The sequence below is a fragment of the Varanus komodoensis genome, unplaced genomic scaffold (genome assembly GCF_004798865.1).
Source record: "Varanus komodoensis strain SLA01 unplaced genomic scaffold, ASM479886v1 scaffold2, whole genome shotgun sequence".
Classification (NCBI taxonomy): Eukaryota; Metazoa; Chordata; class Lepidosauria; order Squamata; family Varanidae; genus Varanus; species Varanus komodoensis.
This window is the reverse complement of record NW_025335568.1, coordinates 58,247,595-58,262,942: the sequence shown is the minus strand read 5'-3', so window position 1 is coordinate 58,262,942 and position 15,348 is coordinate 58,247,595. Positions and strand designations below refer to the sequence as shown.

At 42.2% G+C, this 15,348-nt stretch overlaps 1 protein-coding gene across 1 annotated transcript in view; it reads left to right on the top strand.

Annotated features, from left to right (window-relative positions):
- The window catches only part of TTBK1 (tau tubulin kinase 1), a 127,547-nt gene that overhangs the window by 89,612 nt on the left and 22,587 nt on the right, over positions 1-15,348 (top strand). Inside the window, exons 14-15 of the mRNA XM_044429669.1 lie at positions 1,981-2,539; positions 15,159-15,182. Coding sequence (XP_044285604.1) covers positions 1,981-2,539; positions 15,159-15,182 — 583 coding nt within the window. The remainder of the gene's footprint in view (positions 1-1,980; positions 2,540-15,158; positions 15,183-15,348) is intronic.

The window sequence follows — 15,348 nt, the reverse complement described above, 5'->3', positions numbered from 1 at the left end:
TTGGTGCTCAGCCTTCCTTATGGTCCAACTTTCACAGCCATACATTGCAACTGGGAAAACCATAGCCTTGACTATACACACTTTTGTTGGCAGGATGATGTCTCTGCTTTTTAGTATGCTGTCTAGATTTGCCATAGCTTTCCTACCAAGGAGCAAGCATCTTTTAATTTCTTGGCTGCAGTCCCCGTCTGCAGTGATGTTGGAGCCCAGGAAAATAAAATCTGTTACTACCTCCATTTCTTCCCCATCTATTTGCCAGGAAGTGAGAGGACCGGATGCCATGATCTTAGTTTTCTTAATGTTGAGTTTCAAGCCAACTTTTGCGCTCTCCTCCTTCACCTGCATCAAGAGGCTCTTCAGTTCCTCTTCACTTTCTGCCATGAGAGTGGTATCATCTGCATATCTGAGGTTGTTGATATTTCTCCCAGCAATCTTAATTCCAACTGGTGATTCATCTAGCTCGGCCTTTCTCATGATGTGCTCTGCATATAAGTTAAATAGGCAGGGTGATAGTCTACAGCCTTGCCAAACTCCTTTCTCAATTTTGAAATAATCAGTGGTTCCATGCCCAGTTCTCACTTTTGCTTCTTGGCCCACATATAGGTTTCTTAAGAGACAAATAAGATGGTCAGGTACTCCCATCTCTTTAAGAACTTGCCACAATTTGTTGTGATCCACACAATCAAAGGCTTTAGCATAGTCAATAAAGCAGAAGTAGATGTATTTCTGGAACTCCCTAGCTTTCTCCATGATCCAGCGTATATTGGCAATTTGATCTCTAGTTCCTCTCCCTCTTTGACATCCTGCCTGTACTTCTGGTAGTTCTCGGTCCACATACTGCTGGAGCCTACCTTGTAGGATTCTGAGCATAATTTTGCTAGCATGTGAAATGAGTCTTAAGTTCTTTAAGAACTGCCAAAACTAAAAATCTTGTGTTTTGTAATAGGAGCTCTCAGCTCTCTGAAGAAAGTTAAATTTTAGTGTGAGTACTTGCTAATCAAGCAGAAACATTATTGAACCACACACATTTCAGGACAGTGCTAAAGATTAAAAAGTAGGTTCTAGGGCTAAGCTCAGATAAGTGCCTGCTAAGCTTAAGACCTTCATTCAGCCACTAGTCACCAGTTTCCCTTGCTTGGAAAGCACCTTGAGACAATAGGACAGTGGAAATAGTTTGGGTGCTAGTTGCTAAAATGCTATCAGGCCTGGAGCAAGGTTCAACTCAGGAATGAAAGTGATTACTTAAAATTATTTTTCTAGGAACTGCCATAATATCCATTGTGAATAAATGGATTTGATCACCCTTCTGATGCTCAGTACTGAGCACATAGAACAAATATTTCATAAGAAGAGGAATGTATGCCTAGGTGTGTCCAAGAATTTTTTTCAGTTTGCAAATGACTCAAAATTGGCCTGAACAGGAATGCATGTTTTCCAGAAATGTTTGCAAAATCCCAAAGTTTTCATTGGAAAAGGCACATTTTAAAGGATGCACATTTTGGTGTGTGCTTTTTAAAAATGTGCATTTCACCTTTAAATGAATGGATGAAAAGCAGACTTTTGAAAAAAATGCACACAGAAATGCTCACTTTTAGTGTTTGAATTTTATACCTTTCTTGTTTGAGCAAACTGAAAAAGACAGGTTGCAAATGAGAATGGGAGCAAACCAAACTGAACTCTGAAGTCAAATTTGGAGAATTTCAGCAAGCTAGAGAATTCCTGGTTCTCCTATCCCTTCATATGACCACTTGGAATATAATTAAAATGTAGATCTTCAGTTTATAATATAATCTAAGACTTATTTAATAGCAGATCTCGCTTCCTGGTAGATGTGCTCAAAAGATTTGTCAGCTCAGATTTTAGAGAACATCTATCTTTTGCTGTCTTTGTCACATGAGAAGGACTAACAATGTTACATTTAGGCGGGCTTTCAGTTTTCAGTTTTGGGTTGTTCCTTCAGGTTTTTCGTGTCATTTTCAGGTCCCGGGTGGATTTGCCTTGTTCTCCTTCACGGCTCGTGTGTTCTTCCCAGCCGGCGCAGATGCTGTCCATCGACACTGGCCAGGCAGACAGACAGGCAAGCGGCAGGATGGATGTGTCTGCTTCTGTGGAGCATGAAGCTCTCAGCAACGCTTTCCGATCAGTGCCCCTGGCTGAGGAGGAGGACTTTGACAGCAAAGAGTGGGTTATAATTGATAAAGAAACAGAGCTGAAGGACTTCCACCCTGGTGCTGAGCCAAGCACATCTGGAACAACAGATGAAGAACCTGAGGAACTGAGGCCCATTGAAGAGGGTGAGGAGAGGAGGAGATTGGGGGCGGAAGCAGCAGTCAGGCCGAAAATTCACGATGGGAGAACCCGGGGTATGCAGCCTGTGGCTGAGGAGGATAGTTCCCACAGACAAGAAGGGCATTGTCAGACAGTTTCTGACAGCAAACATGAACAGCAACCAGGAAGTCCCACACAGTCCCCCTTATATTCAGCACCAGCCATCCGACAGCGGAGACGAGAATCTGAACCTACTGGTCCTGAGAGACAGGTAAGACATGCAAAAGAAGTACTGCTCCTCAAATTTTGCTGCTGTGCTCATCACTGTGGTGTGTATTTAATTAAATGAGGTCATCTCATCTAGACAACAGGCCCTCCAAAACTATTATACAGAATATAAATCTATTTCTCACCCTTTTACACCAGATTGCAGAGGTACATTACCAATATTATAATTTTGGCACCAAATCAAGGAGAGTAAATTAGCACCTCCATCAGAAGTGGGGCCACATGAACCCTTTTTGGTGCAAATAAGTCTTGGAGCATAGTTGTTCAGTTTCAGTGGTTCATTCCTTTAGGGTGAGTCAGGTTAGGAGAAATGGCTTGAAAGCATCTGTTGGATGCTTTAAATGAGATTCCTTTACTGACCAGGGGGTTGCACATGATGGCCTAAATAACCCCTTTCAGCTTTAGCTAAGTGATAGAGTTGATTGAAAAGCTGTTTTCACCTCCTTAATACTATGCAGTCCTAGCATATTTGTACTCCGGGGCACACTTTAATGCTATTTGCTGAGAGGTGGTGTTTGAGTGATTATGGCCCCTGTTACAGATTTTCAGAGGCCTGTGCCAGCAGTTTGTTTGTGGGCAGGGAAGTTGCTGGCTCTGAGATCTGAGTCCAGAGACACTGTTTCCCTACAAGCCTGCTTGCTCCTCCCCAGATGTGTGGGCTCATTCGACAAGACAAAACAGGTCCTTGCATGGACCAAAGATAGGGCCCAGAGATGGTTTCTCCTCCTGTGGGAGATCCCTGTCTGACTCACTGGGTGGTGTCATGACATGGAAGACCTCTTTGAGCTTGGGGAGACACTTCACAAAATAACTTTAGTTAGACCACTGAGTTGGTAGAAATACCTGTAAGGGAAATATCAGTTTCTTTTCTGTGTTGGAGTTTTGCCAAATATCACTGTGATTCAGAGTGTTCAGGCTATAAAGCTGTAAAAAGTTAGAGGGACTTCCTACAACAGAAAACATCCATTTGGTAACTAAAGAAAATGAGCAATTACTAAATGTGAAACACTTTAGAGTCCCCAAAGTGCTAAATAAATGCTAAGCATGATAAGAAAAACTTTATTAGACATTAGAAACATCAGCTTTGTAAACGACTCTCACTTAACTCCCTGATATAAACTAAGGTGCTGTACTTTTTCATTGGACTGCTAAATATGCCTGCCTATGTTTCTGGTTTTTTTTTGTCCCAATTATGCTTTTCTTACTATTTCCCCAATGCTTATTTTACCAAAAAAGAGTTCCATGAATTAAGCCACGGCTGCAGTTGCCTAGTGTTCTCTGATTTTATGTTTAAAGAATCAGAGAGCTCTGGAAAGAATTAAGCCAGCTGTCCTTAATGTGCTGTGAAACAACAAAACTGACTCTTGCAAGGTAGATGAAGGAAAATGTATGGGGATGTGGGGGAAGAAGGGGCTGTTTGCATATTTTGACAGGGAGAAAAAGTGCTATTCTTCAATCTTCACTATGCTGGGAGACAAAGGAAGCTAAAACTGAGAGGATGCAAGATTTTGGCCTGCCTGAGTATGCATGCCCAGGCATGCAGTTTGAGATTTGAATTCTGCTCATTGTAAATGTGGTGAAAGAAACTTCCAGCAACTTCAATTTATTATTCTGATCAATTTTTCTCATAGCTTACTTACTGCTAATAGCATGAAGTAGACTGGTTTCATAGGAACCTTCCAAGTTCATAAATATTTTAACATAGATTGAATGAAGGGTCTTCCTCTGGCACCAGATACGTGATTATACATATACATGTTATATTTCAATTTTGTATTTTTAATTATTGTAAACTGTGTAGGTATCTACTTCGATGAAGAGTGGTATAGAAATTTTTTTAATAATTAAGACAATTGTCTGTTGACCAGATTTCCCTTCATTGTGGCTTCAGTGGTTATTCAGAAAAATATATATCCTCAAATTCTTGATTTCACAACTGCCAAACTTTTCCCACTTTCCCTTTTTGTAATACCTATGATTTTTATTTGCCAACTGAGCAAGCACCTTTAAAAAGTGGCAGAACAGTATAGGAGAGGAGGCCAAGAGACAGAGACTATCTTAAAGAAATTGCCTGCATATTTTTAATATGCGAGGAATTTAATGCTGTCCCTGATTACACTACATTTCACCCGTGTGAAGCCATGGGAGATGGGACTAGTTTCTAGAGAGCCCAATATCAATGCAGAGTAGAACAGCCTTCAGGGGAGGTGGGCTGCAAAGCGGCTGAGGAAACTTCACAAATCAACATCCGCGGTATGATCTGGTTGTTGGTGGCATCTCTATTTTTGTGAAATAGTCTCATAACCACATGATGGCACTCTGATGTGAGTTCAGGTTTCCCATTAATTAACTTGCTGCTTTGTGGGCAAGTTTGCCTTCTCAACTGTTACGTGAACATATTCCAGTAGAGTTGAAGGCAAATTCTGGGAATCCTGTTAGCTCCCTATGTAATTGGTGGCTAGCTGCCCTTTCTCTGGATCTATGCTAGGAAATGAAGAGTATTCAGATACTGGGCAAGTTGGGATCTCTGCATTAATTGTTCAAGCTTTTGCAGCTCATCAGAAAGAGGGACATTTCATCCATGCATTCATCCAGAGCAGCATTATGAATTGAAATGGAAATGGACAGTTGCCAGTGATTTAGGTGACCTTCAAATCCCCTCTAGCGCACTATTAAATCTGCTATAGACATCTTTGCTCATACAGTAAATTTTCTGAGTAATTGTTGGAAGAATGAAGTCAGTTTATATGTGTAGTATCTCTGCATATCTACAGACATGTTCATAATGTACCTCTCCTTAGTGCTAAAATTTCTGAATTAGTTATGTTTACAGCATGAGCAAGCAGGAAACACAAGCTTGCCATTAATAATACTGTTCCTAGTGTGCTTAGTCAGAAGTCAAACAGACTGTGTTATAGCAGTAAACCAGGACGTTTGGCTTATCCTGGTTTGTTATAAGTAAGTAACAAGCTGGTGAATGTAGCCTGTTCACTCCAGCTTCACTGCTCCCTTTGTGCAAGGAGGTAGCATTAACCAGAAATGTATAGCTTATCAGGACATCAGAACTGTTTTGTTGCTTCCAAAAAAGTCAGGATTTGTAAGCCAGCAACAACCTCTGGAATCCAGGGATATCACAATAATCTCTCCTTTCTTAGCTTATGTAACATGCTTATGTGAAGGGGCAGCAAAGTGAAAACCAACAGGCTGCTTTTACCACTATGCTGCTGTTCATTCACAATAAAATGTGATAAGCCAGGAATCCTAGTTTATCAGTATGCACAAACATGGTCATTGCATTCAGGATGCAGACTTACTTACAATCCTTAAAATTAAGGTGTGATTAAAAATCAGACCAAAATGTAAGAAAAGACAGAATCTGATTGTGGGCCTTTAGTGTATGAGCACTCTCCCACCCCACCCCCAAGTTAGCAGCCTAATGTTTATGCTATAATGTGCATCAGTTTCAAATTGTTGGAAAAAATCAGAAAGTACCCTGCAGCTTATTACAAGACAGTTGCCTGTGATACACAGGAATTATTTTGCATTAGGATATGCACTGCAGCTAAATTTTTGTTTGCTTTTGCTCAACCTAGAGGGCTTCAATCCCTTCATAATGAAATGAACTCACCATAAACAGCCTGTAGATTTTTTTTTCTCTGTGTAACATCCTGTCTGGCAGTCACAGCATAAAAAGTGAGAGACACCTGTCATCTGAAGGCAGCGGATGTAATTGTTTGCTAGAAGGAAGTGTTGCCTCCATTTTATTATATCTTTACTTACTGTTTCTTTGGGCATCTGCTTTCGCATCTTCTGCCTATTTTGTCCACTTGCTTTAGCTATTCTGGTACTCCTATTCCTCCCTCCTACATAGCCTAAAAATTTCTCCTGACTATAAGCACTGTGGTTTTTCTCACAAAACCATTCTTGCCCTCTTATTTTTCCTTTGCCTGCTTCTTCAAATCACAATTTCCCCTTTCACCTCTCTTTGCCTTTGGTTTCAGCTTCACAATCCATCATCTATTCCACACTTTCTTGTGTGCAAAATGTTCTCAGAACAATTCTACAAACTATTCCTCCAAAGGCATATATTTTGGAACCCTAGTTAAAGTCTGTTGAAGAGCATGCTGTGCCTCAGGTGTTGATAGATGTGCAGTGGTGTCTGTTCACATTCACTCCCCCCTAAGGCCAACATCCCTCACTCCTGAATTTCTCCCTTTATCCGTACAAACTTACCTTTGTCGCCACTCTAGTGCATTGTCTCTTTTTCCTCTCTGATGCTCAGCATGTTGCTATGGCAACATGCCAAGCACAAATTGAGAATGTTATTTTTACTGTCACAGTTTAGTAGCACCAGAAAAATGAAAATTCCTAGCACTTTTTGCACATTGCATGCAGCCTCAGGGGTGTGCCAGGCATTATATGAAGAAAAGTAAGTACTGTAAGGAAAAGAGCTTGGAGAAAGTAGGTTGGGAGACTGGAATGATGGGATCTAAGACTTTTGTTGCAGTCCAGATTGGAATAAAATGTAAACTGGAAAGGAACTTTCGGGGATCATAACTTTGTCTCATATCAAGATGAGCATGAACATGCCAGTTCAGTTTCTGAGCTGTACTTGGATAATGTCTGGCAGCGTCATTACTCCAAAATCTATCTATTATTGGATAGATTGCTGTATTCTGAGGTTTAGGATGAAAAACTCAGGATGATTGATTGATTGTCCTGGTTGTGTCCAGATGGCAGTTTCCTAAATGGCTCGTTTATTATTGTAATCTTAAACTGGAAAGGGCAGACTAGAACAAAGGCTTTCTAATTAAAAGGCTTTATTGTGTTAAAGCTAGCCAGTTAGGTTGGCTTTGTAATAATGAAAGAAGAGTGTTGCAGAAGTCAATCACAAAAGAAAGAAACCAAGTTAGAATACTGGCCATTAAGCAAATACAGCTTAATGATGAGAAGCTGATTCTGAACGGAATACCTCCAAACTGAAAAGAGCTAGTTTCACCATCAAGGTGGACCCTACAGTTGAAGCCTCAAATTGCCTGGAGCATCTTATGCTTTTCAAAAGGTCAGCTCTGACATCAGATATTTGGATTAATAATGTTGGCTTTACCCCTCCTACATCAACATGCTAATTAGACTCTCCCAAAGAATTGCTTGATTCTCAGCAACTGTCTAGATAATCTGAGTCCCTCGGCCTTGGCATTCCAGTTGAGGTTTTTTGTACCTCTTCCAGTTCTGAATCAGAATCTGTATTTGCAACCTTTTAAAGTGTTTTATAGGAGGATTAGGCCAAACCCCTACGTCACCTAATATGCTAGAGGTGAACTTCATTGTTTAACTCTGGAAAAAGACTTTGAGTTTTTAATCTGGATGACTTCTGTGAGCCATCTTCTGTGAACTTGCCCTTCTAGAATCCATTTTGATTCCTGAGTTCTTGGATTTGCCCAAGAACTTCTCAGAATCCAGTAATTAAGGTATACGTATCGATACCAGAGGAATCCAACATGTATTCAAATTATTTCAGATTTCTGTGAGTTGACTACAGTGGGCTTATGAGAGGCATATACTTCATGCATTTGCAGACCATTTTTGTCTCTTCAGGATTGTACACAAAATTAGCTGTTTGAAAATTGCTAAAAAACACACACTAATTTATGCCCCATTTAAAAAGAGTGCCCCACACAACACAACATCTCTAATCTCTTTTCAGCTTCTGCTGTGTAGCATGCATTGTTTGTGTGTCTCACTCTCTGACTGAATGCTCAGTTAAGAAAAATATGCAAAAACGTGATATGTCAGCAAGTGTTCTGGATATTGCAGTGGATTTCTTTTCTATTTTTCCAAAGGGGAAAAAAGAAAAGTCAATTCTGAGCAGACAGCAGAACGAAACACTCCTGATGATCTGCAAAAACACAGAACAGGTTAAATGAAATTTGTATAACAGCCATGCCCCATGAAGTCATAAGAGGGCTGCCTTTCTATCTCCCCTGACATTTTTCAGTCATCTGAGTTGAAAAGTCTTCCTCTTGGGTGACTTATGAGGCCAACAGTTCTTGGTACCCACCTTGCCTGGAATTTCTCTGCTTGCAAAGTTGCACAATTTGACATTTTTAATAAAAAACAGCCGTACTGGAGGAAGAGTGAAAAAGAGTGATGGTCTTATGTGTTTTATTTGAGATTCTGTCCAAAGGAACATAGCCAGATGCTTCTGGCTTCTGTGAGGATATTAATATTGGTCAGTATGGCATATGACAGGGATCTTACACATGCTTGAATTGAATGAGGCATTATCGAATTCTTCTGCAAGAGAGCCTTTTCCTCTTATTGCTCCATGTTGATTATATGTTATGCATTAGGTTTTTTAAAAAAATCGTACACACAACTTGGGACAACAGTGCTCCTGATAAACCACCTGCTAGATGGTCCTTCAGTCAAACATTTAGTGAAGTGATGGGGGGCAAGTTCTTTGAGGCAAATAGAACTGACGGACACTTCAGTGACCTTTGGTCATTGTTTCCTTCACAATGACTTTAATGTGTCATATCTATGTGAGCAGATAAACTGGAAAAGTAGGCAAACCAAGAAAGATCCAGGGCTGCAGGGGCAATAATATTCTGTAAGGTTTCTGATGGCACATGATGGGGAAATTAGCTATATTTGACATATAGAGAAGAACAGTCAAGGAGGAAATGTAAGAGGCTTGTAAAAGGATACAGTAAAGAGAAGTAACGGTTTTTCTTTCTTTGGTGAGAGTAAGAGAGCTTTCGCTAATGAGCAGAACAGAAATGGAATAAATACCAAGGCAATACATTTGCACAGCTTTTAGGTTAATGACAGGAACCTTTCTGTAGAAATGGCAAAGTACCAGCAGAAGATTCCTAGGGAGATCATGAGATCTTTGGGGAGATTTTCAGGGAGAAAGTAGGTAAGCCCATCTACCAGAAGGCATTTGAATCTAGTGAATCTTGCTTCCAGACCAAGATGTGTCTACTGAATTCCATCTAGCTCTGTGTTTCAGTGACTGGCTAAGAGAAAAAAAAGAGTTCTTGACTGATTGGCTGGAAGCTAAGGGCACAATACAATGTGTGCTTAGACAGAAAAATATATTTAAACTCTGTGCATTCCCCAGCCAGCCACCTGGGAGTTGCAGGGCTTCCTTCTGTTAAAATATGCATAGGGTTGCACCCTAAGTTTTTGAGTACTTCACGATGATCATTTGCAGAAAAATCAGCTATTTGACAACTAACCTGCATGATTTGTAGCTTCCTTTCCTCTCCATTGACTCAAAGACTACAGCGCTTATTAATAATTATGTTGATGAATCCCTGGATGGTCTCTGGAATACAGAGCTGATCCAGGCAGTTGATTTAATCACCCCGAGTGCCCTCTCTGCAGTAGAGCTTGTATGGTTCTGTAGTATATCCCAGAACTGAAACTGAGGAAACAAAACAGGAGATCGCTGGAGGGCAGATGGAGAAAAACTAGTGGATGCAGTTGAGCCCTGGTATCTGCCTATTGTCAGGCATATCTAGTAGCACCGTGAGCAGGAAAGAAACAGCATCTCTGTGTGCCACCCAGTAGATTTCTTTAGAGTTGTCTGCAGGTTACTATACACAGACTCCAAGGATGTTTGAGACCCATCTGAGGCCTGTTATATTTGCCAGGTACTTCCTGGAGAATATGTTTAGCATCCACTGGGGCTTAGATTCAAATATTACAGCAGTTACAGGAAATGAGGTACCCACAGTCTCAAATGAGTTTCAGTTGGGAATCCTTGACCCTCCTGGCTTATAAAATCTAGCAGGGAGGGAACGGCTGACTGGTCTAGGGAGGTGATCATAGAAGAGTAGAGTTGGAAGGGAGGGGCCACAGGGCTGTCAGGTCCAACTCCCTGCTCAGTGCAGGACTCCCATGTTACGCTGTCCCTCGAGATGGCTGTCCAGTCGCATCCTGAATGCCTCTAGTGTGGGAGAACCCACAACCTCCCTAGGTAATTGGTTCCCCTGTCATACTGCTTTAACAGTCAGGAAGTTCTCCCTGATGTTCAGTTGGGTTCCTCTAACTTGAACCCATTATTCCATGTCCTGCACTCTGGGATGACTGAAAAGAGATTCTGTCCTTCCTCTTTGTGACAGCCTTTCAAGTACTTGAGTGCTATTATATCTCCTCTTAGTTTCCTGTTCTCAAAGCTAAACATGCCCAGTTCTTTAAATCTCTCCTCATAGGGCTTTGTTTACAGTCCCTTGATCATCCTCGTTTTCCCCCTTCTGTACTCTTTCCAGCTTGACCACATCTTTTTTAAGGGAAGCCCCTTCTAACTCACTTTTTTCTATGTTTCTATTTGCCTATCAATCTTGAGCTGCTCCTTTAGCTTGTACTTCCCTTTCATCAGGAAGTTCATCGATCTTCTTTTGGGGAAAGACTGGGCCAAAGTAGGAATTGAGCACTTCTTCCTTTTTTCTTCTTTTTTTGCTCAGTGCAGGACTCCTCTGTCTTTTACTTTGGACATTTCCAAAGAAGGCTTTATTTGCTGCTTTTTGCATCCCTCAGTTCATTCCTAGCCTTAGCCTTCCTGATGCTATCCCTGCAATTCTGTGCTACCTGCCATTATTCTTCATTTGTAGCCTGTCCTTCCTTCCACTTCCGGTACATGTCCTTTTTTTGTTTTCAGATCATCTCTAGGCTTTTTGTGAAGCCCAAGGGCTTCTTCTGTTGTTTTGTACCCTCTTTCCTTGTTGGAATTGTTTGTGATTATACCTTTAGAACTTGCTTTTTTAAAAAAATTCCAATTTCTTGGACTCCTTTTCTCATTAGAGTTGGTTGCCATGGGACTCTACTTATCATTGTTCATTAAAATTGGCTTTCTTGAAATCCATAGTACTTGTTCGGCCACATTTGGCTTTTGCTTCCTTTAGAATCAAGGATTCACATGTGGCATGTTAACTTTCCCCTTGTCCACTAAGTGTTTCCTGTTGTTTAGCATCAAGTCAAGGATAGCCATTCCTCTTGTTCCTTCTTCTACTTGGAGGAAGTTATCAGTAACATGTTAGGAATCTCTTGGAGGGGCCATGTTTGGCAGAATTAGTCTCCCAACAGATACTAGGCAATTGTAATCCCACATAATGATGACATCATCCCTGATAATGACGACATCATGCCTCATTGAAACAGGGGCAATTTGCTTTTCAAAAGTTTTATCCTTGTCTTCTCCTTGACTTGGGTGGTCAGTAATAGACTCCAACTATTGTGTCCCTTTTATTCCTTTCTTCATTTATATTAATCCAGAATTAATATGCATGCCTCTTTGCAAGAGAGTGGTTCCATTCTGCTTTCAAGAGATGGTGCTGTGGCACTCTTGAAGGAAATCTCTGTAGACCCAGAAGGTCCACATAGCTTAAGGCCAGTGGCAAATGTTCCCTTTCTGGGCAAGGTCCTTGAGTAGGTTGTGGCCAACCAGATCAAATCACTCTCAGATTAGACTGATTTGGATCCATTTTAGTTGGGATTCAGGCCAGAGTTTAATGCAGAAACACCTCTTGTTGCCGTATTCAGTGCTCTGTGGCAGGAGAGAGAAAGGGGAAATGTGACCCTGTTGATATTCCTGGATCTTTTTGGCAGCTTTCAGTACCATCAACCATGAAATCCTTCTGCAGCAGCTATCTGAGCTGAATGTAGGAGTGTACCAAATTTCAGTGGTTCCACTCCTATTTGGGGTGATTCTAGAAGGTGGTACCTGGGGAATGCTGCATGGCCCTTGGGACTTTCCAGTATTGGGTTCCTCAGGGTTGGTTTCATGCTGTTTAACATCTACATGAAATCGCTGTTGGCATCATTCATAGAAACATAGAAACAAAACAAGTCAGAGGGGGTCTCCCAGACCATCTAGTCTGACCCCCGACTCCAGTCGGCTCCACTCATGTAGTCCCCAACATGTGGTTTTCAAATCTTTCCTTGAATGCCTCACTGATGGGGCCTCAACCTCCTCCCTTGGAAGCCCATTCCATATCTTAGGGGTCCTAACCATCAAGAACTACTTCCTGACATCCAGCCTGAATCCTGGTTCCTTGAGCTTTGCCCCATTGGAATGCGTCCTGCCCTGCACTGCAGGGAAGAACAGGTCACAGCCCTCCTCCACATGACATCCCCTCACATACCTAGAAGTTGCCAAAAGAGTCTCCTCTTCTCCAGGCTGAAAAGATCTAGTTCCCTCAATTTCTCAACCCAGCTCCCAACCCGACTACCATTCCTGTGACACTGTGCTGAACCAATTCTAACCTAGCTATGTCTCTTCTATAATGTGGAGCCCAGAACTGGATGCAGTGCTCCTGTTGTGGGCACACCAGAGTCATGTAGGACAGGAACAAAACCTCCCTTGATCTGGAAGCCACACTTCTGGCTTTATATCCAAGGGTGGCGTTTGCCTTCTTAACTGCCGCATCACACTGCTGGCTCACCTTCAGCCTGCTGTCGACAAGTTCCCCAAGATCCCTTCCACCAGTGCTGCTCTCCAGCCGCTCGTCCCCCATCCTGTACCTGTGACACCTATTCCTGTGTCCCAAGTGCAAGACCTTGCGATTATCCACTGTTGGAGTCCATTGCCATCAGTACAATGATGACACACAGCTTTATTTCTCTATCTTGAGCAGCTGAGGCTGTGGATGTGCCAAATTGGTGCTTGGCTATGGCAGTGGACTAGATGAAGTCTAACAAACTGATGCTCAGTTTAGACCAGATGAGATGCTCTTACTGGGTGGTTCCTCTGACTAGAACACTGAACAGGCGTTCAGCCTGTTCTGCTTAGGGCTACACTCCTCTTGGTCTGTAGCTTGGGGTTTTCTCCTGATCCATCTCTGTCACTTGAGACTTTGGTGGCCTTAGTGGCAGGGTACCTTCAACCAGCTCTGGCTGGTAGCCCATTAATTCCCCTCTCTCAAGAGAAGTAGCTTGGTTTATTTAATCTTTGCTCTGGTAATCTCTAAATTAGATTACTGCAATGCACTCTGTGTAGGGCTGCCCTTGAAGCTGCAACTTGTGCAAAATGGAACAGCCAGACGAATAACTATGACCCCAAAGTCCAAACATTGAATGCCAATTCTCACCCACTTGCATTGCTTGTCTATATGTTTCAGAGTCCTGTTCAAGATGCTGGTTTAAACCTGTAAAGCCCTATACAGCTTGAGAATGCGATAGTTAATAGAATGCTTCTACCTGGACATTATGATTAACCACTGAGGCCTTTCTCAGACTGCCACCTCTGAGGGGAGCTCAGTTGGTGCCAGAAAGGGGAGCCTTCTCAGTGGCAGTCCCCCAATTATGAAACAGACTCCTCAGAGTCCCACCTGGTGCCAGCTCTACTATCCTTTTGTGCCAGGTTAAGACTGTCCATGGCATTTAACAACTCTAATGCATGGCGGTCTTATATCAGCTGTTTAACAGGCCTTCTTGTTTTAACTTGTTCTAGCTATTTAAGTTGCTTAAATCTGGTTCATTAATTTAGTTTTTCAATTTTGTAATGAAATTTTTGGTGTTTTTCTTGTTGCCGGTATTTTATTATATTTTATGAGTTCTAAACATCCCAGAGAGCTTTGGGCTATTGGACAGTATAGAAATAAAATATAATAATAGTAGCAGCAGCAATAGTAGTAAATATGGCACTTGCACAGTAACTGACTCCAAATGCTACAGTACCACAACATTTTTCTCTTTCTTATATTTCCTTAATGTTCAGTTTGCTTCCAGATTGATCTGTTCAGACCAATCATGGGTGGGAGGCATAATTATGAGGTCTGCTGTAATTTCAGCAGTGCAGGGATAGGAAAGGAATAGGGCTTTCTTAAAAGGCATGGTTTGAGATGTATATTCATGTGTGAGGAGAGGGAAAAGAAGACCCTGCCAGCCAAATCAGTGAGGAATGGTGTGCTAGGCAGGTCCTTCTAGAGCTAAATCCACCTCCCTCCACATTCTCCGAAAACCTGTTTTTGCTCTGGAAAATCATCAGAAAAACATGCAGTGATATTAATGTGTGTGCATGATAGATGGGGAGCCCTTCAGCCGATGATGTGCCCACTGCTGTGTCCTTCTAAAGCTCACAGCATGGATGCTCGGAAGCTGCATGAAGCTGCAAATGAAGGCCTTGTGGGTGGTTTCCCGTAGGAAAATGCTGGGAACAGCATATTGAACAGGATGAAAGATACTGTTTCCCTGTCACAAGATGCCAGTGTTGCTTTTAAGAAAAATGTTTTGTTTCTTTAAATTTGACAGGCAGCCTTGCTCATCTCAGTGGTGGGTGGGAACAAGGGAGTGACAAGAAAGGAAGCAGCCAAAACTGTCCAAAGGACGCATGTCAAAGAGCCTCAGTCCTTAATATTCCTAGAGAGTTTAAAGGAAAGTGGTGCCTCTTTCACTTAAAAGACCTCTCCAAGTGACGGTGTAGTGTTAGCCTAGCAAGGGGCAACCGCAGAGGCTTTGTGTGAAATCCCTGTAGAGCAAAAGTGTTTTCCCACCGCCAGCGAAGATTTCTGCAGCACAAACCAGGGGCAAGTCAAGTCTTTGCCTGACACCTTTTCCTCCACTCTTCTTGGTCTTTTGCAGTTGGAGGAGGACAGGCATTCTCAGCACTCCCTCCCGAGGTACAGCCCCCTCAGAAGACTGGCGTCCTCCGTTTTCTCTTCCTCAACCCTGGAGACAGAACAGTACCCTCACCTGGGCGGCACTTTCATACAGCGCAGCCGTTCGGCGGAGAGCAGCCCCGTGCGCATGCCCCACCGCAGGCACATGCCCCTCACAGCAGGAAAC